The sequence below is a fragment of the Camellia sinensis genome, chromosome 3 (genome assembly GCF_055761805.1).
Source record: "Camellia sinensis isolate YWXY chromosome 3, ASM5576180v1, whole genome shotgun sequence".
Lineage (NCBI taxonomy): Eukaryota > Viridiplantae > Streptophyta > Magnoliopsida > Ericales > Theaceae > Camellia > Camellia sinensis.
In genome coordinates this window covers 41648447-41676432 of record NC_138963.1, presented here as the reverse complement: position 1 = coordinate 41676432, position 27986 = coordinate 41648447, and the positions used below count along the sequence as shown (strand labels likewise).

Below are 27986 nucleotides of genomic sequence, written 5' to 3'. Positions count from 1 at the left end.
CTTAGAAAAATCATCCACAAAGATTACAAAATATTTATGACCTTCATGGGAAAGAAATGGGGAAGGACCCCAAACATCACTAAAAATTAAATCCAAATGAGCTAAACTACGACGAGACGAGGACGGTAGGGATAGTCTGGAGGATTTGCCAAGAGGACAGGCATGACACAATGGTGCGCGAGTCCGTGGATGCTGAACAGGAAGAGTGTGAGATTGACGGATTGAATGAAGAACACGCTCATGCGAATGACCAAGTCGATGGTGCCAACAAAGAGAAGACACAACTTCAGAGGAGAGAGCTGTGGGAGATTGAGGAAAGGTTGGAGAAAGCCGATAGAGACCGCCTTCATTCTTGCCGTGAAAAAGAGTTTTCTTAGGAGTTGGTCCTTAATCAAAAAATATGTGGAATAAAATTCAAAAAACACATTATTATGTTTAGTAAATTGATGGACAGAAAGTAAAGATTTTTGAAAAGTAGGAACGTGAAGAATAGAATTAAGATGAAATGAATGAGAGGGGGAATGAAGAGTAGAGGAACCAATGTGTGAGATCGGAATGTCCATACCATTGCCAACGCGAAAATGGGAGGTGCCATGGTAGCCGTCAATGTGAGATAGAGAAGCGAGATCAGTAGTGACATGGTGTGTGGCACCGGTATCCGGAAACCAATCAAGATGGGAGGAAGGAGGAGAACTCAAGCCACCATTTGTATTGGAAGTGGGTTCGGAACCGTAACTAGTGAAATGAGCACTTGGAGCAACCATGCGATCAAACCGGTGATAGCATTGAGGAGCAGTGTAATTGGGCCGATTACAAATTTGACAGCGGAGACGTTGAACAGCAGGTGGAGTGGGGAGGACGCCCGAACCAGCAGAGAAAGAGTGAGAGCCTGAAGAGGAGCCAAAGTTAGGAGGAGTTCGGTCTTGTCCATCGCGCCCACGACCACGACCACGGCCACGGGAAAAACCACCACGCGAACGACCACGAGATGTGGGTTGAGCAAAGTGGGCCTGCGGAACAAGTGTCGGAGTGGGGGTGGTCGTGTTGCGATGAAGAAACTCATGACTTAAAAGGAGACTGTGGAGTTTCGAAAATGAAACAAGGTTTGGGCGAGCCGTGAGGGTCGTGACAAGATCCTTGAAATCAGGATGAAGGCCTTGATAAACATACAGGTTGAACTTGGAAGGGGAAAGAGGAGTGCCGGCAACAGCAAGTTCATCGGCAATAGTTTTGGCGTCATGGAGAAAAGCAGTGGCTGGGCAATCATTTTGTTTTAATTGTTGAAGACTCAAACGGAGTTGGAGAAGGCAAGTATGAGAAGGCGAGGCTAGGGATTGCTCTAGTGTGAGCCAAAGATCAGAAGAAGAGGTGCATTCAATGGCAAGAGGGAATATTTCATCCGAGAGAGAGGCACTGAGAAGGCTCATAATGAGTTGATCTTGACACTGCCAAGTCGCATGTGCTGGATTGGGAGTGGAGACACCATCCATGTCAATGGTGGATGGTGGATGGTGGACAAGAGGAGGAACCGTCAATATATGGGTAGATTTGTTGGCCACAAAGGTAAGGAAGAAGTTGAGTTTTCCAATACAGAAAATTTTTAGATGTGAGTTTAAGAGAGATGAAGTGATGAGCATGAGGAAGGGAGATGGGTGAAGGGGCTTTGGCTGAAGGAGTGGTAATATCGGAGGATGAAATTTCAGAGGCCATTGGCTCTAATACCAATTTGAACAATCTGCTGTAAAATATTTATTGAGTTAAAGTGAAAATAGTTTTTGTATTATATTAGTTCCATGAATATGCTATTCTATTTATACATGCTATGAGATAAGGATAGATACAAATAATGATAAGGATAGAATCATGGATGTATATCTGTGATATATATCTGATATGGGCAGCATATCTCAACAGCGAACAACGGCGAACAACACAGAAAAACCTACGAGAAAAAACAGCAACTGAGGTAAACCTAAAATCGCAAATCTAAGATTTGTGTTTTGGCTTCAATTTCTGTAGAAATTAGTCGATTGTGACTGTTTGGGTTTGGATTTTGCTTTTAATTTGTGTTAGGGTTTGCGATTGGCCTTGAATTTGTGATGTGTTTGATGGTGAATAATTATCCTCTGTAGAAATCCGAAGAATGTTTTGTTTGTGCATCTGAAATGTGGAAATCTGTTCTTTAAAATACACGTATTTGGTTTGCTTAAATCTATAATCTGTAATCTGTTGTGGTTTGCTTCAAATCTGTAATCTGTTGTGGATTTAAAATCTGTGTTAAAATCTGTTGTGCTTCAAATTTGTAAATATGTTATAATAACTTCTAAATATGTGTTGAAATCTGTTGTAAATATGTTATAAATCTGTCATACAAATCTATAAATCTGTTAAAAATATATAAATGTGTGTTGAAATTTGGATTTTTGGGTTTTGGGTTCATACATCCATTTTCAGTTTTGCTTGAAATCTGTAAAATTATAAATCTGTGTTCAAATCTGTAAATCTGTATGTTGAAATCTGTAAATCCGTTATAATAACAGATAAATATGTGTTAAAATCTGTTATAAATATGTTATAAATCTATTATACGAATCTGTGTTGTGGATTTGAAATCCGTGTTGAATTTTGGATTTTTAGGTTTTAAGTTCCAACATCTGTTTTCAGATTTGCTTGAAATCTGTAAAACTATAAATCTGTAAATCTGTATGTTGAAATCTGTAAAATCTGTTATAATAACAGATAAATATGTGTTGAAATCTGTTATAAATCTGTCATACAAATCTATAAATCTATTAACAATTTACAAACTGCTTCAAAGCATAACAATTTAGATGAAGCTATGGCTTTCAAATGTGTTAGGTATTATGTATGCAAATTACAGAATTGTGGCTTCTTCTTCTACTAATAATCGCAACATAGGCCCTGTTTGGTAGGGCTTATTTTCAGCTTATAGCTTAATTTAAGCTATTTTGATGTGTTTGGTTCAACTTAACAATACAGCTTATAACTTTTTGTAAGTCAAAAATCAACTTATTCTTTGAGTGGGGGAGGAGAACCTTAATTTATAAGTCAAAAATCAGCTTATGTTCACAGGTATAAGTTATAAGCTGTTAAGCAATAAGCTATAATCACTTTCCCACAGCTCTACCAAACGGGGCCATAAGGTTAAAACCAAGATTGTGTGATTATGGGAGAACTGCGACGATGTATACTGTATGCATAAATGAGAATGGCAACCAATGACGTTTGTTCTTTATTTGCCCATCAAAATATGTAAGTATCTATTATACAATTAGATCTCTTACTGAGTACAAACTTATTTCTGTGATTTGATTAACTAATTCTTTTGGATTGTAGAGTCATAAGGAACACTGTCATTACTTTAAATTCGCAGATGAGGATGATGACGACACTAGCTCCACAATTCGTTTCAATGTTAGACCTCGGAAAGCTATAAGAACAGAAGAATTAAATGATCTACAGAGAAGGCTTTGTGAGATGGACAATGAAATTTATGAGCATGGTAGAAGCTTAGTTGCACGAAGCGAGAGCGGGAGTTGGAGCGGGGAATCGTAGTCATTCCAAGAATCGTTGACAGAGAGCATTTGTATATATATTAAATAATATAATATATATATATATAAATATATTATAAGATTATTTTTTTTTTTTCTAATAATAATGAAAATATATGTTACAAATGAAATATATATATATATATATATGAAAAATCATATGTTAAAATATTATAATTATATACTTTCATTAGATTTTTTTCATTTATTCTAAAATATTTATATTATTTTTTTATTTTATATAATATCTAATTAATTAAACACAACATAAAAATTTAAAACTAAATAACAAATAAACATTATTTTAAACATAAATAAATATTCATTTTAAACACTCATTTTTTGAGCTGGCCAACTCAAGATAATAAATTAGTTAGGTGCAATTTCACTTGTTTTTGGAAACTTTGGGTAGATATTCATGCAGCCCATAGATTTTTTATTGCATTGTTAGCTCCTTCAGTTCCTCTTTTTGATAGAGAGTAACCCCTATCTTCATCTTGTTACTAGTGAGGTTAGGATCTCAGCCATCATAATAGGTGGAAGATGAATTAAAAAATAATCAGCATGTGGGGTTTGTCTCTTGAGCCTAAGTGTGTAAAAGGTTGAAGGAAAGAAGACCCAGGGAGAGATATTGTGGAGTAGATTGGAGGATCATGAAGGATTGTAGATTAGAGGCTAGGATTATGGGTTCATCAAGGTTGCTTGGCTTGCTTTCAAGGGAAGACAGCTATTTGTTGACCAATCTTAGAGAGGATGTTTCCCTAACACCCGACACCTGGAAAGAAGCATCATATCTGTGACATGCCATGATAAAACCCTCCGATGTATCATTTTCGTGGTGTATTCTGTTTATGGGCTTCTTTTTCTTTATATTATTTTATTTTATTTTTTTTGGGTCTGGGCTATATTAGTTGGGCCCCAGGTATTGGGTTGGTTGCTGTCTAGTTTTGGGTTGGGTTGGATGTAATGAGAATTGTGGGCTGTGGTATGCCTTGTTGGTCAGGTTTTGGTTGGGCACCATGGAAACATTTCAATAACTTCGATAATATGTCTTTAGTACCTGGTTTTCTCACTCTCTTCAAGGTTTTGTCAAGCTGACAAAAACTTGTAACTCTTATTACTTTCTCTCCTGACTTTACTTACAATAACAAAAATGTTATAAGGTTTCATAATTTAAATAATCAGTTTTGTCACAGTATTCGTTGATGACCTTCAATACAAATCAGTATGGCAATGCAATTCAATATTATACACTGATAGAAAATTACAATATAATCACAAGCATGGTTGTTCGTGTAAGAAATCTTGGAGAAGAGATATATTATTGTATAGATCAATTACAAGGTTGAATCTCTTAATGGAGATACAAACTAAACATGATAGGAAAGAATCAAAATAGTAAACTCTGTAGTAGGAAACTCCAAGCCTAATTACAGTGAGAAAAAGCTAATACTAAATATGTAATATACATTCACAGTTAGAATCTTATGATCCACAATTCGATTCATATGATTTGTTATGTGTTTCAATCAAAAACGATTCGATTCATGCCATTGAATCTTAAATTGAGTGAATCTTAAAATTTAATTGCGATTACTACGATTCAGTTATGTTTCTATAAAGCATTAAATGTCAACATTTTTGCAAAATAAAAATAAGATCAATTAATATACATGACTTTATATGTATATATTCATATATATAATTTAGTTATATTGATATTTCATTCATTTCGTTGGGCGGCGGATCAGGCTTTAGGGACGTATGTAGAGGGGAAGTAGAAGTGGGGACGGTAGGGAACTTCTCTTCGTTCCACTTGCTTGTGATTTTAAAACTATGTGTATATTTATATATACGTATATAAAATTATATATTATGTTAAATAAGGTGAATCTTATAAATCACAATTTGATACAATACGGTTCACTAAATCACAATTTGATACAATACGGTTCACTATTTTAGAAAAAAATGATTCATGATTTGATTTGCAATTTAACAACAATGATCACGAGAAGGATAGACGCTAGTAAAAAATACTCATGAAAAAATGAAATTGGTAAATTGTATAGTGTACAGCATGTAAGATAATTACCAAGTTTAATTACAAAAAAAATAAATAAAATAGAAAGGTAATATGATTAGAAAGTTTGATGCAGCAATACTGCATGGGTGAATTGCAGGGCCGAACAAGATTTGGATATTAAGTATTTGTAAATGTCCTGCGAGTACAACATTCATTGTTATATTTATTGTTAATTGTTCACACGACCAGCTTATATGTTATGTCAACAACTCGTTTCAACATTTGTGTAGTAAAGTTTTGCATTATGTACACCTGTCAGTTTTCATTTTTGTTTTTATCATTATTCATGATTGGAGTGATGTTTAGCCCTTATAGATGGGTTTTTCAATTCCGTTATTGTTCCAGTCTTTGTTCTTGCCTTTGTATCTTTAGCATTCCATAAACCTTTCTTATGATGTAATTTTGAATGACTTTGGCATTTGGCTTTAGGCATTGGAGAGTGTTGAAGATGCCTTGCTAAAGCTAGAGGAGTTACTTCAGGAGCTTCATGTATCAAGCTCTAGTTCTGGAAAAGAGCAATTAAAAGCTGCTTGTTCTGATCTTGAGAGGATAAGGAGACTCAAGAAAGAAGCTGAATTTCTTGAGGCATCTTTTAGAGCAAAGGCAGCTTCCCTTCAGCAGGTATGTTTCTGAATTTCATTGAAGGATAACATGCATCCTAGAACTATTTGACTGACAGGGACTGTATTCTACACCCTTAGTTTTCTCCTGACCTAGCATATGTATAAGCTGTCAATTTTTTTTGCAAAGTTCTCTACAGAGGGAAGCTTGTAGAACCAATAGTTGCAACAAGAACAAACACGAGCACACTCAAATAAGGGAACACTTCTCTCTATGAGTTAATCACCAAAAACTATATAGCCTAGAGGCTTGCATCCAAATTTATAATAATAAGAGAAATCCAAAATCAACTAGGTAACACCACAAAAGGCAATTCCTTGTTCATTAAGCTAAAATAAAGAAGGGCTAGTGATAATTCTACGTACTGGTTTGATGGATCCACACAAATGTATGACATTCGACATATTTGTCATCATAATTGATCACGTTTATCTTCTTCTTTTCCTCTCTTCTCAAGAAGTTGCCCTCGCCCTTTATCTCTCATCCTCTTCCCTTTCCCATCTCTTATCAGCTTGCCTCACTCTCATCCTTTTTTTTCCTTCTCTCTCCCTCTCTGTATCTTACTTGTCCCAACCATAAATTGACGACCATGTCTCATAGTCTCTCCATAATTATTTGCATTCTCGTTATATTTCATAGAGCGGATCCACTTGAATTAGAAGGAAGTTGAGTAAGATTTGATTATATTGGAAAAATAAAAAGACAATGATGCGGAATCCATTCCAACGAGGTCGATGATAGTCTCCAGGAGAATGTTGTTGGCACTGCTGAATGTGATGAAGTTTGCCCAACTTTATGCAGAGGTAGGATGAACAGCCACCGAGGATGGAGAGGTGTTGTGATTGTTGGATTTTCTATCTCTCTAAATAGTTTTTCTTCAACCAAGCCCTCTCTTGTCTCTGTGCCATAGACCAAATGTCTCTGCACTAAACCTCTTGCAAAAATCAAATTGATAATTTAAATGGGAATTGGCTACCCTGCAGTTGCGATTACTTATAGTATACAGCAGGAAAGAAAAAGAAGACAGCAGAAAAGAGTGAAAGCAAATGACAGATACAGAAAAGAACGGGTGAGATGAGAGAGAAAAGGAGTCATGTTAGTTGTGAGGGCTAAAATGTCTTGTGAAATAAATTTCCGTGGATCCATCAAATTGTTTCATGGCATTATCACCACCCTAATAAAAAATTACAAAAAATAACAAATTTGAGTTGAGTTCAAATTTGGATACTAGAAATTTAAAGAAACATGCCAAAACAAAGGAGAACCAAAACAGAATTTTCTGGACAAAAGAAACTGTAAAAATAAAACTTTCCTAAAATGGCATCTCAAAATTGAGGGCCATAACAATGGAATTTGCTCTAAAAGTGCCTTAGATCATGGAGAAACAGTGGGTCTTGATCATTGAGCTGTTCCAATTGAACATGGGCCTTTTGAAGCTAATTTGCCAACACTAGGCTGTGCACATATTTACTGTTTTGCAACACTGATCCAAATGCTCTTAATATGTCAAAACAAGACGATCTGCATCTGTTCTGTTGTGCACATGTTGAAAATAGTTAACTTCTATTTTTTATGTAGTTTTGATCCAAGAGATTGCTCGAGTAGCAGAGATATATATTTTTTTCTTGCTATTACAAACAAATTAAATATCAAAAATAAAATTTTGTAATTATGAATGCCAAATATGCCCCCATTACATGAATCAAAACATAGTTACTGCACATTACCTATACAAAAAATTATATACCAAATATGGCAGATAATTAAGCGTATGTTTTTGTTGTGAATGCATAAAAAATAGAATTACTCCCTTCATGTTGTCTTGTCCACGTAACTGACCAAATAATGATACATTCTTTAGTACAAAAGTAAACATCATCTATTGTTTTTCCAAATTTGGCCTAGTTTCCTTTTTGGATCATGGGGCTATTCAAATTGATTCATGCACAATAAGAAGTCTCTGCAGATCTGATCAACTTTTACTTCACCACCATTATTTCATGTCAGACACTGCACTATGTAATATTTCACATGCCAGGGCAGAATCAATTTAGTGTTCTTCATGCATCATTCGTCATTCTTGTCCCACTCTCTTAGGACAGTTATTGGACACTTGTACAACTTCACAAAAACTATGACAGGCTGACTACCTATGCTAACAATCAAATTAGATCTCTATCTTTAACTTCCTCATAAAATTTCAATAGATGGAGTAATTTTTTTATAATGAAAAGTAATTTCAACAAAGGAGGACTCTGTCCACAAAATCTCTTTGTGGAGCATTTTGAAAGCTAGTTTTCTCCGTTCCATCATTTCTTCATTATAAAGAAACCTTTATGGAATATTTGAAGGTTCACAATTGCCTTATGGAATCTCCATATGAGCTGCCTTGCAATTGCCTATCTGTGCTGCCCGTTTATAAAGTACTTAAAGATTTTTGCTATGGCTGTATGGGAGTTTGGGAACGTTTGAGGTGTCACTTCTAAACATTATAGCTATGTTAGTTGCAGATGGCAGAATATATAGTAGTGCATCAGCAATATGACCTGGAAATGTGATTTTCTCCAGTGCACTGAGCAGAGTGTTATGCTTGCATTGAAAACCCATTTACAGTGCTTTCTTAAATTACTTTATTGTTTCCAGCAGAGGGTTTCATCAACGCTATGTTTTGCCCTCAGATTTAAATTTTTGTTATGTGTGTGATATCCGGCATCTGTGCTTCTGGATATTATTGTCTATTTTCACTTTTGCTAACTCAAGACTTTTGGATTAAACAACTAGGGTGATGATGATAATGGTCCCCCTTCTTCCATGAATGAGCAGCAACAACACTCCAAAGTAAAAAATAGAAACAGTGCTAACGTTGTGAGCAAGAGGTAAATGAAATACTTGCCTGCCACTTTAATCATAACATACTTATGGTGAACCTACTACTTTCATTCTTTTGTTTTATCTTATATATTGATATCTTTCTTCAGAGTTGTCAGCAACCCTAGTCGGTTATGGAACTTTCTTGTGCCACGTCCAACCAGTAGGTCTGACCCTGGGTCATCATCAGTTGCAGATGGAAATGTATGCTTAAATTGACTCTATGGCTTATTGATTGTTGTACATTTATCTATTTTATATATTGAATTATATATTTCTTCATTGATATTTCAAGGCATTCAAATCCAAGGCATTAAGTTGGTTCAAACAAAAGAAAAAAACAAAAGATATGGTGGTACATACCTTTATTATTCAGAGGCTCAATCACTGGTTCAAATGCTTTGCTTTACAGCACATGAACCATTTCGAGGTGAGGTGTATCCATCCACAAATTTTCAGATCTGAAATACGGATGATATGAGTGAGAAATAGACAGAGAGAAGAGAGAAGAGAGAAGAGGGAGGAGATGAACCTGCTCTGTTCTGTGACTCTCCGGCTGCCCCTTTGTTCTTCAACACAAAACTGATCTATTTACGTTTGCTCCTGGACCGAATTCATCTCCGTGTTGCTTCCACAGGTTCATCCCCTCTCTGATCTTCTTTTTTTTATTTTGGTTTGTTTGCTCCTGGACCGAATTCATCTCCTCCAAAAGTGGGGCAGCTTTGTTTTGTTTTTTTATTTTATTTATGTTTGTAGCTTCCTGGGGGAAGATATGCCTTGGGAAGGCATATAAATTATATAATATAATATAACATTTTATTTTTTATTTATTTTTTTTTTTTTTTGTGCAGTTTCTTGGGAAGACACACCCGTGTGTCTAGGAAATTTTTTTTTTTTATTAATTTTATTTTTACAATGATTTTCAGATTTTAAATTTTGTAAAATTTACAAAATTTATGTGATATATTTAAAGCTATGCATTTATTTTTAGTATTTTTATATAATAATTAGTAATTGATTTTTTTTAAATATATATATATATATATATATATATATCTAGAGCTATGCATTTATTTTTAGTATTTTATATATAATAATTAGTGATTGATTTTTTTTTATAATATCTAAAAATCATAACACCTATAATTAAATTAATACATTTTATATATGTCAGTTTTTATTGAATTTTTTTTTCTTGCAGGTTATTCAAAAAGATAAAAAATACTCAAGTGATTGAAGCCCAAAAAATAACTATGTAAGAATTTTTTTCTTTATAATTTATTTTTTAATTTTTATATGATTACATTAGCATGTAAACTCCAAATGTATAAATAGTTGTTGCAATTTTTTTTATAATCATTTCATTTAATATTTAATTATAAATATTTTTATTTTGTTATTGTGATGTGTTGTGACAACAATATTGAAGTCACTATTTTTTTTAAAATATCTTTTCAAAAAAAAAAATCAATACCTCAAAAAAAATTCTTTGTAATTTATTTTTTAATTTTTATATGATTATATTAGCATGTAAAATCGAAATGTATAAATAGTGGTTGTATTTTTTATAACTATTTTATTTAGTATTTAATTTGAAATATTTTTTAAAAAAAATTTGGAAGCACATATGTGTTGTGACAACAATTTTGATAGCACAAATTTATTTATTTTTTAAAAAAATGTCTTTCTCTAAAATAAAAAAAAATAAAAATAAAAACAATAGCTCAATCAATGCCATGAAAAATGTCTTTATTCCTAATTATATTAGCATGTAAAATCCAAATGTATAAATAGTGGTTGAATTTTTTTTATAATCATTTCATTTAATATTTAATTATAAATATTTTTTATTTTGTTATTACAACACTGTTAAAGGCATAATTCTATTTTTAAAAAAATGACTTTTTTAAAAAAAAAATAATACCTCAAAAAAAAATTCTTTATAATTCATTTTTTTATTTTTATATGATTACATTGGCATGTAAAATCGAAATGTGTAAATAGTGGTTGTATTTTTTATAACTATTTTATTCAGTATTTAATTTGAAATATTTTTTTAAAAAAAATGTGGAAGCACATATGTGTTGTGACAACAATTTTGATAGCACAAATTTATTTATTTTTTAAAAAAATGTCTTTCTCTAAAATAAAAAAAATAAAAATAAAAACAACAGCTCACTCAATGCCATGAAAAATGTCTTTATTCCTAATGTCTTTATTCCTAATTACATTAGCATGTAAAATCCAAATGTATAAATAGTGGTTGAATTTTTTTTATAATCATTTCATTTAATATTTAATTATAAATATTTTTTATTTTGTTATTACAACACTGTTAAAGGCATAATTTTATTTTTAAAAAAATGACTTTTTTAAAAAAAAAATCAATACCTCAAAAAAAATTATTTATAATTCATTTTTTAATTTTTATATGATTACATTGGCATGTAAAATCGAAATGTATAAATAGTGGTTGTATTTTTTATAACTATTTTTGTCACGACCCCAAACCGCCCCTAGAAGTTTGGTGCCGTGATGGCCAGTAATCCGTAATTACCGAAGGCCAACTTTTCAAAACTTAACACAATCAGAGTATGAATATAGGGGGCTCACAAATGCGGAAGCAATAAGTCAAATACAAGTGGTCCATAAGAGCTGTGCGTAGATCAAAGCAATGCCAAACATTCCAATTAACTTGCAACTTAGATACATCAAGATAAAAATATACAGGTTACATCTTGATCAAAAGGCTTCTCGAGCCGACATATACAAAATACAGCAATTACAAGTCAAGAAGCATGATTTTCAAGATTTGCCGACATGCAAAACAGGGCATCGCCGACGTAAATACAACAGTAAAGCCGACGTAAGCACAAATCCAAAACAAGCATCCAAAACGGTCTAGGCGTCGCCGCCATCCTGCTCATCACCTACATATATATAGAGGGGTGAGTACAAAACTCAGTGAATGGTACTAAAAATAAAGGTTTTGCATGAATAAAGCCGAGGTCCTTCAAAACGAATCACATCAGAACTTTAACAAGACAAGGGATGAACCGTATTCATCAATCAATTATTACAAGTATCCAGAGATGTTTACTGACGTAGGCAAAACAAGGGATGAACCGTATTCATCATTCAAGTATCATAACATCGGCGAAACAAGGGATGAACCGTATTCATCATTCAAGTATCATAACATCGGCGAAACAAGGGATGAACCGTATTCATCATTCAAATATCAAAACATCGGCGAAACAAGGGATGAACCGTATTCATCATTCAAGTATCATAACATCGGCGAAACAAGGGATGAACCGTATTCATCATTCAAGTATCATAACATCGGCGAAACAAGGGATGAACCGTATTCATCATTCAAATATCAAAACATCGGCGAAACAAGGGATGAACCGTATTCATCATTCAAATATCAAAAGCTGTACGATCCGTAATCGTTTGGTCAAAAGTATTGCGAAAGTTTAGAGTCCTCCAGCACAAGGGACTTGTGTTACTTAGGCTCGTAGCCCGATTTAACAAGGACCGTATCCTTTACACATAGTACTGCGAAAGTTTAGAGTCATCCAGCACAAGGGACTTTCCGAGGTTAGCAATCAAATAAGGCCACTTATTCATGCTTAGCAAATACCACGTCAAAACAAACAAAACAAGATTTATCAAAAGCAGGTGTAACATAGCTTTATTAGAAATACCACTCACCTAGTTCTTCAGGTGTAGATTCAAAGCAAATATCAAGGACCTACAATCACATGGCAAGTCACATTCTCAAAGCAAGCTCTATATATATACATGCAAATGATCTCGGCATTCTTGCCAGATCCAAGTCAAAGACAAAACAAAACAAGCTGGGAGCTTAAACACTGCTCCCGTTTCTCGAAAACACACTGGGTACCACCCAGGACTAAGCCGAGGTCCCGTTAAACAAGGTCAGGAAAAATCTGGGTTTTCCTTTGAAGAATATGAAGAACATGATCATTGAAAGATGGATGCAAGCTCACAACTTGTTACAAAAATCTGAGTTTTCATGCCAAGGGTTCAAAATATATGGACCTGGGTACCCATCAAAGAAAGGCATGCAAGAACAAACACAAAACATGATTTTCGTTCCAAACTTCTCAATCAAAAAGAGACCTTTTTCAAGAACACAGAAAACCGTTTTCTCTTTTCAAAGCCAACTTCAAAACGATGCATGACATGCAAAACAAATCCGATCGTGCAATGCAGCTAGGTATTCAGCAAGAACAATCAAAGGGGATCAAGATTCTAACCTCAAAACTCGGATCTAACGGCTCAAGCCACAAAGATCAAGCTTGGAAGACTACTCTCACTCAAGAACTCTTCTTCCTCTTCTCTAGAGCTTCTCTCTCTAAAACAAAGATTTGAGACAAGAAATGATTTGTTTCAAGGTCTGTCGGCTGCCTTTACAAACAGCTCGGACACGTGGCATCACCGGGTTGGTTCAGCTCCAAAAAAGTGATTGATAGACAAGACAAGTCTCTGACAAATCGTATGCAGCGAGCTCGGGTAAGACACATCGGCAAAGAGATGACATCGGCTCAAAACAAGGATCCAGCAACAGGATAGAAAAACATCGGCTAGGGAGGACGACACTTGACTAAGCTGTGCCACACTTTGGCCGGGGTGTGCCACATCTCGGCCTAGGCCATACCTGCCTGCGGACAAGGTTCAAGTGCAAAACATCTCGGCAAAGAATGCCCGAGGTGAAGATGGGGTTGAACAAGATCTCAAGATAGTTCTAAGTACAAAGGGTCAAAGACGGACTAAGCTCAAGATGATCTCGGCTACGCACACGCACTAAGCAAGGAACAAAATCATGCAAGCAACTTAAGCAAATCAAGACAAGGCAAAACCTTTAAATTAACATAACAAGCAAGACCATGCGAGAATGTATGCAAGTATGGCAAGAGTAAGGTGAGGGTTGTTACAATTTTATTCAGTATTTAATTTGAAATATTTTTTTTAAAAAATTTGGAAGCACATATGTGTTGTGACAACAATTTTGATAGCACAAATTTATTTATTTTTTAAAAAAATGTCTTTCTCTAAAATAAAAAAAAATAAAAATAAAAACAATAGCTCAATCAATGCCATGAAAAATGTCTTTATTCCTAATTACATTAGCATGTAAAATCCAAATGTATAAATAGTGGATGAATTTTTTTTATAATTATTTCATTTAACATTTAATTATAAATATTTTTTTATTTTTTTATTGTAATGTGTTGTGATAACAAATTTTTTTTTTAATGACAAAATTTGTTGTCATAACAATTTTTATGGCAAAATTTTCTTTTTTTTAAAATATTTTTATAATTTATTTTTAAATTTTTATATGATTACATTGGCATGTAAAATCCAAATGTATAAATAGTGGTCACATTTTTTTATAATTATTTTATTTAGTATTTAATTTTAAATATTTTTTTACAATCATTTCATTTAAAAATAAATTTAAAAAATGTATTAATGATGCAGAATTCATATTCAAAAATGCCACGACAAAAGGGTCCCAATGATGAACCCCCAAGTGATGATATTGGTTGGAAATTTGGAACTCAAGTTGAAGGCACTAGACATCATATTATCTGCAAATTTTGTGGACATCACATTAAAGGTGGGATTACGCGTTTCAAACAACATTTAGCACATCAAACAGGACAAGTGCGTTCTTGTCCTAATGTTAGTAGAGACGTGATGCAAGAAATGATGAAACATTTACAAAATAAGAAAATGAGTAAAGTAGACAAACAAAAGAGAAAAGCTGAATTGGAAGTACATATTAGGGGAGATGATCTCTATGATGAAAATGAAGAGGGAGATTTTGTAGATCTTCGAGATGATGACTCTGACTCTGATCCAGAGATGACCAGGGCTAGACAAGCAAGTATTCGTTCACAACAACAATGGGAGGAAAGACAACAATTTAGACGAGGTGTTGCAGGTCATGGATCACAATACGATGCGGGTGGTAGTTCTGGTGCAGGGGGTAGTGCTCAAAGAATGCCAAAAGGGTCAAGTATTGCTAATGTTTTTCGTCGATCACAATCTGTGCGTGAAACTGGTGGGAGTGGACGTAATTGGATTAAGCCTAATGCTCTTGAAGCAAGGTTGAGGGCAATGGATGTAGAACTCCAAAAGAGCAAGAGTACAAAACAGCGAAAAATCTCCACAATGAATTTACAGAAGCTAAAAGAGAGATTGGGACGGGCAGTGTCCAAGTTTATACTCTATAATCGTATTCCATTCAATGCAGTTGATTTAGAGTATACACAACCCATGCTTGATGTTGCTGCTGAAGTAGGGCCAGGAGTAAAGGGTCCTAGTGCTTATGAAGTTTCTGAAGTATATTTGGGCATGGAGCATGATGAAATGACAGAATGGATAGGATCATTCAAGGGAATTTGGGCAGAGAGAGGTGTATCCATCATGTGTGATGGTTGGAGCAGTCTAACTCGGCAACACATCATCAACTTCTTAGTGTACTACAATAGAGGTACTATATTTCACAAATCAATTGATGCCTCTAATATTGTTAGTAGGACTGCTGAATATTATTTTGGGTTGTTAGATAAAGTTGTTGATGAAATTGGAGAACAATACGTTGTTCAAGTGGTAACTGATAATGAACCTGCACTGAAAGCAGCCGGTAAAATGTTAATGAGAAAAAGGAAACATTTATATTGGACAGCTTGTTCAGCACATTGTATCGATCTCATGCTAAAAGACATAGCCAATAAGAAAAGTGTAGCAAAGGTGATTGAAGATGGTAAAACCATCACCAATTTCATTTATAATAGTGGATGGGTGTTGGATTTAATGAGAAAATTCACTGGAGGTAGAGAATTGATTCGACCTGCCATCACTCGATTTGCTACAAATTTTATTGCCATTGAGAGTATTGTTAGATATAAACAACAATTGAGAGCTATGTTTAATAGTGATGAGTGGAAGAATTCTAGATGGGGGAAGGCAAAGACTGGGCAGCCTTACAATGTGAAAAAAATTATTTTGAGAAAGGAGTTTTGGCAGAAAGCAACAGAGCTTTGTAAAGTTCATGAGCCCCTAGTCAGAGTATTGAGGTTGGTTGATGGAGATGAGAAGCCAACAATGGGTTTCATATATGAAGCTATAGATAGAGCAAAGTTGGCAATTAAAAGAGATTGTCGCTACTACACCGAGTATTGGAAAATTATTGATACTCGATGGTCTTTTCAATTGCATCAAGATTTGCATGCGGCTGGTAAGTGTTACGATTTCAATTATAAAATGTATATTTATTTACAATTATTAATTGTCTTCTTATTTTTGAAGGATATTTTTTAAATCCTCAATTCCAATATGGTGTTACCTCATCCAATGAAATGATAAGAGAAGTGATGGATGGACTTAAAAAAGTAATTACCAGATTGGAGCCTAATATGGATGCTCAAGTGAAAGCAACAAATCAAGTACGTACCAATTATTTAAATTTTAATAATAATAATCTACTTTTGCAAATGTTACTTGTAATGATTGTCCAAATTGTAGTTGTTGCTGTTTCGAGATAAACAGGATACTTTTGGTACTCCTTTAGCACAAAGAGCATGGAAACAATCAAATCCAGGTTTTATTTTCAAAATTACAAATTTACAATATATAAATACTTAAATAATTTTTTATCATATTTTGACTTATGTCTAATGTAATGTAATTTTGTGCAGCTGAGTGGTGGATTCTTCATGGCAGTTGTGCTCCTAAATTTCAAAAAATAGCTGTGAAAGTATTAAGTCAAACCACCACATCATCTCACTGTGAACGTAATTGGAGTACTTTTAGTCTCATCCATACGAAGACGAGGAATAGATTGAAATATAAGAAAATCCAAAGATTAGTCTTCATCACCTACAACATGAGATTAAAATTGAGACATGTTAAAAGAAGCAGCCAAGAGGAGACTGATAGGAGTTTTAATCCTATTAACTTGGATTATATATTTGAAGAAGATGATCCAATAAGTCCATGGATAGAAGAAAGGGAAAATCCTTTGCTAGATGGTGTGGATAATTCTGAATGGCTAGATTTGGTCTCAGATGATGATGGTGGTGGTGGCAACGACAGCAATGGCGATGGCGGCGATGGCAGCGATGGAAACGATGGTGGTGGCACCCATAGATATCAACCTCGACGCACTTCTCAAAGCTCAACTCCTACTCCAACTCAAAGTGATAATAGTGGTGGTTTAACACCATCTGATGGAGGAGGTGATGATGGTGATGGTGAAGGCACTTCTCACGGTGACGGTGGTGGCGGTGGCGGCGACAATGGTGGTGATGGCGGTGATGGTACTAGTTTTGGTGTGGGAAGTGAAGATTTTATTGGAGGATTTGGATTATGTGATGTTGGGGAACATTATGATATTGGAGAACCTGTTGCACCTTTACCCCAACTACCTAGGAGGTTTCGTGGTAGTGATACACGTAGGGATGAAAGAAGAATAAGAAGTAGAGAACAACAGCTTGATTCATCTGATAGTAGTCATAGTTATCCATATCATCCTTACCCATCCTATAGCAGTGATAGCCAGAGCTATCCTTACCCACCTCAACAAAATTATCCTTGGCCCCCTCAACAACGTGGTCCTCCAGGATACGGTTTGCCAAATTATCAACAAGCCCAACAAGAGTATGTTGATCCTTTTCAGCCAAGGTATCCATTTTCTCTCCCAATGCACGAAACAGAAAGGGATGACATGATGAGCACATTTCCTTATATATTTCCTACTGGATGGGGTGAAGGTAGTAGTAATCAAGCTCAACAATCTGATTCCCAAGATGCACCACGTCACTCATTTTGGTGGGGTGAAGGTAGCAGCAACAATCAAGCTCAACAATCTGAATCCCAAGATGCACTACGTCACTCATTTTGGTGGTGACATTATGTAATTTTAGTAGTAACATTATGTAAAATGTACTCTCTATTATTTGTGATTTATGCTATGATGTTATGTACTTTGTCAAGTTCTTCCATTAAGAATGTATACTTTTTTAAAACTATTTGAGTTAAAATGCACATATGCTTCCACAAGTATAATAATTAAAAATAATTTTATACATCTAAGTCCAATAAAAGAAATTTTTACCACAAGTGTAACATGGATTTATAGCATATAAAGTCATTAATTATTGAAATAAAATGTAAAAAAAATTATTTTATAGTGATTTAAAAATATGAAATATATTGGATCATACTTAAAAATTATGAAAAAATTATCTAAATTTATTTTAAAACCCAATAAATATGATTCTAAAAAAAAAAATATGCGTATCAGTAAGTTTTTTGTAAATTGTGCGAAAAATAAAAAAATTCACAGTTCCGGTAATCGCAACCGTTACGCTGCAGCCTTTACACCCCGCAACCGCAACCGCGTCACCGCCACCGTTACGGCGACCGCAACCGCTTTTCAGAACCTTGGTTGGATCACACCCTCGTGGGAAAGCAATCATTTCTAAAGAATATTGAAGACAGATGGAAGTTTCTTTGAATATTCTTCAAGAATAAGTTGACATATTCGAGACCAAGGTATTGGCCTGGTGGACTAGGCGTTCTCTCATTGGGTGTGATGCCTGAGTTCGAGCCTCACCTCGCAGTTTTTCCTTCCTCTATTCCCCTCCCGCCAATTATAAAAAGTTAGCTTATTCATCAACTTAATTTTTGATGCAATAATGGGACCAAATGAGAACTATGCTATCTTAGTAGAAACCAATGCTGCTGCATCTGAGAGCCTACTTGCAAGTGTAATACCTTCCTGTCCATTGTTTTTTACCCTCACTTGCTGTAGAGAGGCCATCAACTTGATGGCTTATTGTCGTTCTTAAAGATTTGAGTTTTGCCTTTGGAGGTCATATGCAAAAAGATATCATTATTCTCTTCCATGTAATGTGAAATGGCACTAGTCATGGTAATGATCACACTGCCTTTCTGCACGAGTTTCATGTGGCATTCAGAGTTACTCTGTTGATATGGTTGTTATTCCATCAAACTTGAAGCGGAGGGTTAGTGTTTAAATGTCACAGAAAAGACGTAAATGGAGATTCTTCTCGCACCATCTCCCCAGTTACACAATAAGCTATTATAAAATGTATTTTGCTCTTTAAAAAAAAAAAATGCAACTTGACATTGAGCCTAAGTCTGAGGTTTCATCGGCCCTCTGCGTATCATGTTCTGGTTTAAGGCACTCCTATTTCTTATAATGCCTGTTATTTCAGACTTTCACTTAAGACACGAACTTGGGGAGTCCAAATATCAATAATTTTAGATTTGAGTTGAAAATTATTTGGAATTGCTTCTTTGTGTGCAGGATGATGAATCTTTTGAGAGGATTTCATTTGGCACATGCATAGCAGACTCACAATCAAATGAAATTCAACGTTTTGAACTTTTAAGGAATGAGCTAATAGAACTTGAGAAAAGAGTCCAAAGAAGTGCTGACCGATCTGAAAATGAAGAGGTATCTCTTAATCATCTTATCATGCTTGTATTTAACATTCTGTCATAGTATATTTACTACATTAGGTTCCTATTTCCCATTTTGTTCCTTTTTTTTTACTTTCTCCCTCGTACTCTTATTTATGGTTTCACCATGGAAACCCAAGAGCTTGTCATACATGCATGATTAGTTTAAAAAGTTGAGTGTTGGAAACCCAAGTGCTTGTCAACAGATATGCATGATCGGGCGTTGATTGCAACATCACCTTGGCAAGTGAGAGGGAGGGGAGTGAGGGTTCGTTAAATTAAGAAGTTGGAGTAAATTAAAGGTGATGGGCTGAAGGCACAGAAAAGATACCAATCTATAAGATGGGTTGATCACAGTCATTAGATTTCCATGAATCCTTTCTAATTAAATGTGGCAAAGTAAGAAAGGTCAAGATGTGAAAGTATACTGGGCTCATTTTACTTTCCGTGAATTATTTTACATAGGATGACACCGACCAAATTAGCATATATGCCTTGGACAAGAATAAAATTACCACGTTAACTGTTCCTATTTACGGTCCTTTAGGAGTCGATGCCAGACCTGCTCATGTTTGCTCATATATTAAACGAGCTTTAAGTTTGGTCTTGAGATGATTTATTTCCTAAAGAAACAAGCCCAGCCCTAAGATTCTGCACCGCTTGGTAAATCTCTCTAAACTGATGCATGTAGATTTCATCATTGTAAAGTTGCTTTCTTTCTTATTGAGATTGCACTTGGCTTATTATCTAGTTACATCGATTTTTTAATGCATTTCTTTCAGGAGGAAGTTAAAATGACAGCTGATACTGCCACCTATACTGACGAAGCTGAAGGTAGTCAATTAGTCCCTGTTCAGAAGAAAGAAAACATAATTGGGAAGTCATTGGATAAGCTTAAAGACACCGGCACGGTATCAATATCTTACCACTCTATTAGTTAGAGGTAGATTTATTAGTTATATGGTAGCCTTTTTTGATGTTTCATGTATATGTATCACATTGATGAGCTGGAGCGCTCCACCTGATGTGTTTGAGTGAGATGATGTCCCTTATTGAGACCGTCTGGTCTGTTGATTGAAACTATTTGATCTGTTGATTAATATAGTTTTATCTATCAAATGAAGTAAAGTCATAATGCATACATATGTTTCCTGGCTTTCTTACATGGACGTTTCAAAATAAATCAAATACCTATGTCGGACAGCCGACACTTGGACAAGGGTAAGGAATATATGTTACACTATCGTTACATGTATAATTGCTATAAAATGATTAAAATGCCTTTTTGATACTATACGTTATATATAACATCATTTTATCCAACGTAATAAATTAAAATTATAGAAAATATAATATTTTTTTGCCAAGTCCACGTATACTTAAATTTAAAGTTTGATGTGTCCAACCTGTAGATACATGCCTGACACCTGTACCCGAGTCCACGTAACTTAATTGCCCATTTCTCAAATCCATATTTTGGGGATTTTTTTCTAGTCCAACACCTTACCTGCTGGTTTGAGCAGTCCACTTGTGATAGGTTGGGTCAGTCTACCCAATATATGAACCCAAAATCAAAGCTTTTTGTGGGTCAATTAACTTCTTATAAATACTGGATCTAGATGAGGTGTTTGAAGAGTAGAAGTATGGTGATTGATTGTTACAGTGATGATATCAAAGTATGGGAAGGGTATACGATTTTTGTTTCAGGAATTATAACAAATGATGCAGTTATGTGGCAGTGAATTCATAAAATGTTGTTGGACTCCGTTAAACATTTGATATATAATATATGTACAAGTTACAAAAAATATTCATGTTTACCTATGATTTAATGGATGACACTATGCCTTTTTGTTAGCCACATCTCTATTAGGAGACTAAGGTGGCCCACATGCCACGGGGCAATTGAGATAAAGTTGACTGCCCATTATTTGTTAGTGGTGGTTATCATAACTAGTCTTGGAAAAAAAGGAAAAAAAATTATCCAGACTCCCCACTGGATTTAAGCACGTGCACAAACTGCACATGAATGCAAATGCAGTGTGGTGAATGTGAATTAGTTTTATGCATTGTGGTAAAAAAAAAGTAATTTTTTTTCTTATTTTTCACTGATAGTGAATGTGAATTATTTATTCTTGAATGCTCTGTGGTGTATGGATTCAATGTTGGGAAGTGATTCAACAACTCATGAAAATAATAAATCTGTCTTCCTGTTGAAAGTGTTTTCTGTTTTGAAACTGATGCTTTAAATTGATGGTCATCTTGTTATTTATAAGCAGGATGTTTGGCAAGGGACTCAGCTTCTCGCTATCGATGTTGCTGCAGCTATGGGGCTGCTTAGAAGGTTCCTAATAGGAGATGAATTGACACAGAAAGAAAAGAAAGTTCTCCAAAGAACTTTAACTGATTTAGCATCTGTAGTTCCTATTGGCTTTCTCATGCTCCTTCCTGTGAGTTCTAATCATGAAACTTCAATATTATATGAGCACTTCTTAAGTTATCTATATTTATTTGTATCAACGTGTTTGTTTACATATACGTAGAGGATCATTAAAAACTAATATGAACTCGGGGAGCCTATTGCACTATTGTTGCAACAATCCTGTTCCATATCGAAAATTTGCATGGGTGATCTGGGGATAGAAGGCAGCACTAACTTGCTACTAAGTAACTTGGGCTTAAACATTTTAGGTCATGTTCGTAGACCTCTTTCTTCCAAATACAACATAAATGATATCAAAATTTGGCCAATGTAATCTGTTGGGGCACATATTGCAGAACCTCGGCTATGTTTGGCTGGGGTAGGATATGAATGTTTGACCAAAATAATGTGACTCATGTGGATGTTGATCAGAATTTTCTCAAACAAAATCTGTTGCTTTTACTCTGTCTCATTCCTGCTTTTTGAAAATGACATTACCATGTAATCTTATGTATGAACCACTATGAATGTGCAATAGGTTACTGCAGTGGGTCATGCAGCCATGTTGGCCGCGATTCAGAGATATGTACCATCACTAGCGTGTATTCAAGGACCGACTTTTCTAGTTTAACTGCTTAAATGGAGCTCAACCCTGACTTATCCGGTACTTCGTTTTCTTGCAGATACCCTCGACATATGGACAGGAAAGATTATATCTCCTAAGGCAGCTTGAGAAAATGAAAGAATTGGAAATGACAGAGATGAACCCCGATGAAAGTGCCGAGGAATTACCCTGAATAGAAGTGTCTCAACTACGTTCAACCCTCCAAATCTTCAAATAAGTTCTTTAATGCAAGGTAACCACTGGTTTTCATTTTACATACTGTTTGTTTGGACGGAAAATATTTTCCAGCATTTGATGTAATGGAAAATGAAAGTCAATGAAAAATGTTTTAATGGTCAACAGAAAACAAGCTTATTTGAGTGGAAAGTGTTTTTTACTTTTAAGAGATAGAAAATATTTTCCGAACTAAAGTTTTACTAATATTATGACACTACCATAGCCACCATCACCACTTCCATCCCACCACCACCACCCAATGCCATTGTCACGACCATCTCCTCCATCCCACTACAGCACCGCCACCACAACGCCACCTCCACCACCACTGCCATCACAACCTCCATCTCCACCTCCACCACCGCCACCACTAATACAACCATTAGAACGTTAGTTTCAAGGACACAAACATAGGCAAGTATTTTCTCCGGAAAATATTTTCTGAAAAAAGTTATCTGTAGAATCTTTTTCATTGAAAAATGTTTTTCAGCCAAAACAAATGGAACATTAATCTGGTTATGAATCCCTTTGACAGTAGGTGAGCATACAGAAGTTCATTCCATGTGTATGGAACTCCAGGTAGGCACCAATGGCTGCAGTTTTGCAGTGCATCAACTGGAGTGCCTGGCTCGGGATGGCTTGATGGCTGACCCTCACTCCTAAATTCTTGTCAGATATGTAATGTGCAAGAACTGCACTTTTTCCATCAAAAGTGCATCAAGAAATAAACAGGTTATTTGGTGGCTCAGCTTCCATCTTTTGTGTAGTCCTTTTCTGTTCCTGCAATTTCAAGTCAAGAGCCTCGGGTTATTATACAGAAGCCCACATAGGTGACATATAACCATTCAGGGTGGCTTTGCTAGCAAGATTAAGGAAGATTGATATTTTGTTGATGCTTATAATGTTGTTGCATATATAGGTTTTTCACATGTAATTTGAACAGAATAAAGTGAGTGCTATACACAGAGAGGGTGTATGAAGCACGTGTTTAGGCATATCCCACTGAATGTGAATGGTGACATTATTTGCATGTTACTCGTGCCATTTGCTATTTCTCAAGGGCTTTCCTGCATTCTAGAGAAGATGATTTACAAGTTAAAGGGCATGTTTAGCGTAACATTTCTCAATCTGAAAGTTGATAATCAGAACGTAAGAGTTCAAAGCACTCATTCATCAGTTTTTATTTTATACAATCAATTTTTTTTGGACTTATTTAAGTTTTTTTTTTTTTTAATATGTTACAAACAAAAGTCGCACCAACCACTAGCACAAACTTCCAAAGTTTAAAAACTATAAGCAACCTCTATAAATTACACCAAACACGACACTTAGCTCGGCCCTAATGGTGCTTCAGGCATGTCGTGACAGGAAGTTTAGAGTATCACCAAGCAAGGAGCCCTGTAGTACTCAAACTGTGAAATTGTGTTCCTCAAACCACATTGAGAGGAAGACTGTTCGGTTATAGGGTTTCCATTACCTTCATAGATTGTGGACTTGTGAGAACCCGAATATAAAAATTAAGTAAATAATTAAATAATAATATTACAATCTCAAATATTTTGGTGGTGAATTCTAAGGTGCAAATTAAATATTATTGGGGGATCCTTTAATTAATTTTTAAACCTAAAATAAATTTACGGTGAAAGTCATTGATTTAGAAGCAAGATTTATGTTAAAAAAAAAAAATTAGAGAAGAGGGTGTGACGTGAACTCTAGACCATAAAATTAATAAGTTAGGCTCTTACCATTTGAGTTGCATGTAACTCATATATGTATTTTGTATATTTATCTATCTATTTGACCTAAGTGTGCCCACCACTAGTATAAAATAAAATAAACACAAACCCTAACTCTTGTTATAATTGTTTTCCACAACACTAGCAGCCCTAGCAGCCGTGGGTTTCTGAAGGAAAGAGAGGGGTTTTTCAATCATCAAGATTATTGTTGTAGCCAAGAAGGAGAGCTTTGGGTGTGTTGTGCTGTGTGGCCTCCTAGGTTTTCTTCTCTTCTTTCTTTGTTCTTCATCCTTATTCTATTATTATTTTATTCATTCATGGAGGTTGTAAGTTTATATATTTTGTATATATATATATACTGTTAAGAAATTTGAGGAGTTAAATTCATGTAAAAAGATTGGGTATTATTCTTAGTTAAAAATTCTGCGCATAATCACGAACTTTAAAAATCAAGAAACCATATCAAACAGATGAATTTTAATCTGAAATTTTTACAGTAGATTAATTACATATTGAATTGTATATCTGATTTTTTTCATAATTTTTGGGAATCGAAATCCATATAAATTGAGGAATTCAAATCTGTCCAGGAAACCAGTCCAAAACATTAAATTTGGGAGTGTTGTTCTCTTTGGGTATAAATCCAAAAATTATCAAATTAGTGTCATTAGAACCGGTTACGAGTCTAGTTTCATACGTTTTTGGCCTTGCATTGATTGCTCGTGTATATTAAGAGAACCGTCAATTTCTTTAAAGTGCTGCAGAAAACAACCTGTTTGGATATAATAAATTGTAGATAATTATTTTGATAAGCAAATCAAGTGAAACTAGTTGGGTTTGAAACTTAGGATATATTAGATCATATCTGGAGGTTATTGGAATTTTTCGAATAGCGTGGAGTGGATTTGGTAATTTCCAAAGTTAGCGAATAGGTTGGGAAGGCTTGTTTGAAATTCTGTTTTATCTTAAAGTCACAATTAATTAAGTTTCGATCGGAACCTATGTCTTGGGTGATTTTAGACCTTGAAGAACATAAACTTAGGTAATATTTAAGAGTAACGGTGAGTTGGGTTGAGCCGTGTTAGTGCGCTTTAGTTTGGGGTTACTTAGTCCGTATTCTTTAGTATTTTTAAATTAGTAGTGACGTGTAGTTTTCATATTGGTTCAGGGCACTAGTTGGACTTTCATACTCTATTCGAGGATTATATTATTTCATTTCCAGGTGAGTAGTTTCATGCTACATATTTTTATAAATGTCCCCCTACCCTAAACTGTTGAAAAATTAAATTGTTTTTTTTATGATTAAACTGTTTTGATAAATTATTATATTATCAATTGAATCAAATTATTTCTGAAACATGTGTGAACTTGGCATACTGTAAACTATTTGTTTTGGTCTCATGTTTATAATGATGAACCACCATGTTTTGCGAAACTGATGTGTATTGATTATTGGGACCATGTGTGTATTTAGTCCAGGGAAATTATTCCACTATGTGTGGTGACTCTGGCCACTAGGGAACAGATCCGGGTTGGGCCGTGATGACTCTAGTGCTCAACGATTGTAAGGAACAGACCTTTAAAAACAACTAGGTGACCTTCAATCGGATCGTCTTTGAGAAAAGGCCCAGGTGCCACCCTGAGGATGACTCTTAGTTCGGTATTGGATCCAACGGGGCTTATAGCCTGAGAAATGTGTGGCAGATTATTTGTTTTTTTTGGTACCCAGAAAATTATTGGTGTTCATGTTATAATCTGTTTTAAGTGGAAAATGTCGTTTATCATGTTCTTGCGAGACATGAGTATTTTAAGTGTTGATTTGTGGAACTTTCTTTTTAAAACAGATTGTATTTACCAAACTGTATGCCAATCTAGTTTCTGTGATATATATCTTATTTTGGAATTGAACCCTGTTTTCAAAACTGTATTTACTATCCATGTTGCTACTCACTGAGCTATCAGCTGACTTAGTTTTTATCACTTCCAGGTATTAGAAGGACTTAGAGTGGACTCATGGCATAGCGGGGACTCAATTGCATGGACCTCTAGGGCATTCCTTTAGTTTAGAGTGTTATGTCAAGTTTGTGCATATTTATATTTATTCTTATCGAAGTTCATTTAGGATTATTTTTGATATGTGGGTTGTTTATATCCCATAAGTTTGGATGGTTTTTGATTACGGTTGATTTTGCCGTTTATAATTGTGACATGTCTAGATTGAGTTTTGGTTATTTATTATTGGACTATTGTTCAGTTGGTCAATGTGATTGGATTCGTGTTTAGGCTTACGTGTGCCTTGGGCTAAGTCCCTGTGGGCCACGGCCGGTCATGCCCGGATTTGGGGTGTGACAAGATTGCCATTAAATATGTGACGAGAATTAGGGTAAAACTAATTATTATAAAATAAAATTATCTAGTGCTGTAAAGTAGGCTGAATAATCGTTAAAAGCTACACTCCACTATTTTCATGTTTGAAGAAAAAAGAATTTCCTTGGTACAAGGTTAAAAGCTATTTCCTTTATTTTCATGATCCTCAAGTGATACAAATGCCAATTAGAGTTCAAAACCCCCGTCAATTATTTTAGATCTCCTATTTCTTTGAATTTTTACTTATAAATTTTAAAACCTTTAAAAAAAATTTTTCCTCCAAATAATACTAAAATTATCCTTATGAAAAACATTCTACTCATTTAATTGAATGCACACTTTCACACCTTAAAAAGCCTCTCTCCCAAAAGCCCTAACAAAACCCATGAACATGATTACTACTTAATTTCTACATAGTTGTTCATGACTTGAGAAAATAAATATAGGATTTTTTTTGTTGTTAATTCAAAATTTTCCTTTTGTGGGCTATGGGATCCACGAGTTTGGATTTGTGATATCTCAGGTGGGTTTCTTTGAATTATTTAACAGTTTCAATTCTTTTTCCTTATCTTACCTGGGTTTTGTAATTTTAAAGTTTGAAAAAAGTTCATTAATAATGTTCAGTTACCTGTTCCCGAACAAAAAAAATAATGTTCGGGCTTGTGTTCTCGAATTTTGATCATATATTCGTGAGTTCAATCCTGAAAAAATAACGAATAATTTTTATTATTTTTGCCATTTTTTAGTAAACTTACCTCTACAATGCCAATTTTCTCTGAGCTAAGAACACCATCAAAATTATAAATCTTCTCTAAGCTTTTATTGTTGTACTCCTCTCGTCTCATGGAGTTGTATTTCTCGAAAAAAAATTTACTTGTTGTCATTGCCGAAGAAGTGTAGATAATCAAATGGTTGCCACCGTTAGTGCCTAAAGATT

General features: G+C 34.7%; 3 protein-coding genes and 1 long non-coding RNA gene across 8 annotated transcripts in view; 3 read left to right on the top strand and 1 right to left on the bottom strand.

The window, feature by feature from the left end:
• Positions 1-27986, bottom strand: part of LOC145822493 (uncharacterized) — a 180647-nt gene that overhangs the window by 20780 nt on the left and 131881 nt on the right. For 4 of the 5 annotated variants that reach the window (XM_082919600.1, XM_082919601.1, XM_082919599.1 and 1 more), the window contains exons 1-2: positions 9683-11638; positions 9514-9611 (exon numbers count right to left, since the gene is read on the bottom strand). The exons of the other annotated variant lie outside the window; for it this stretch is intronic. The gene's annotated coding sequence lies outside the window, so the exon portion shown is untranslated. Of the gene's footprint in view, positions 1-9513; positions 9612-9682; positions 11639-27986 lie in introns of those variants that run through there. 5 annotated transcript variants of the gene reach the window in all.
• Positions 1495-22751, top strand: LOC145821452 (uncharacterized). The gene is made up of 10 exons (XM_082917974.1): positions 1495-1563; positions 3358-3523; positions 4579-4658; positions 6091-6282; positions 9064-9158; positions 9261-9354; positions 19529-19678; positions 20466-20594; positions 21963-22133; positions 22644-22751. The coding sequence occupies exons 1-10, from the start codon at positions 1495-1497 to the stop codon at positions 22734-22736; spliced, it is 1239 nt and encodes a 412-aa protein (XP_082774100.1). The 3' UTR covers positions 22737-22751.
• Positions 14559-16769, top strand: LOC145822492 (uncharacterized). The gene is made up of 2 exons (XM_082919598.1): positions 14559-16432; positions 16504-16769. Exons 1-2 carry the CDS (start codon positions 14659-14661, stop codon positions 16737-16739), a joined length of 2010 nt encoding a protein of 669 aa, XP_082775724.1. The 5' UTR covers positions 14559-14658; the 3' UTR covers positions 16740-16769.
• LOC145822495 (uncharacterized) lies at positions 22824-23976 on the top strand. Its single transcript, XR_014363820.1, has 2 exons — positions 22824-22962; positions 23482-23976. It is a non-coding gene; the product is annotated as an uncharacterized LOC145822495 (long non-coding RNA).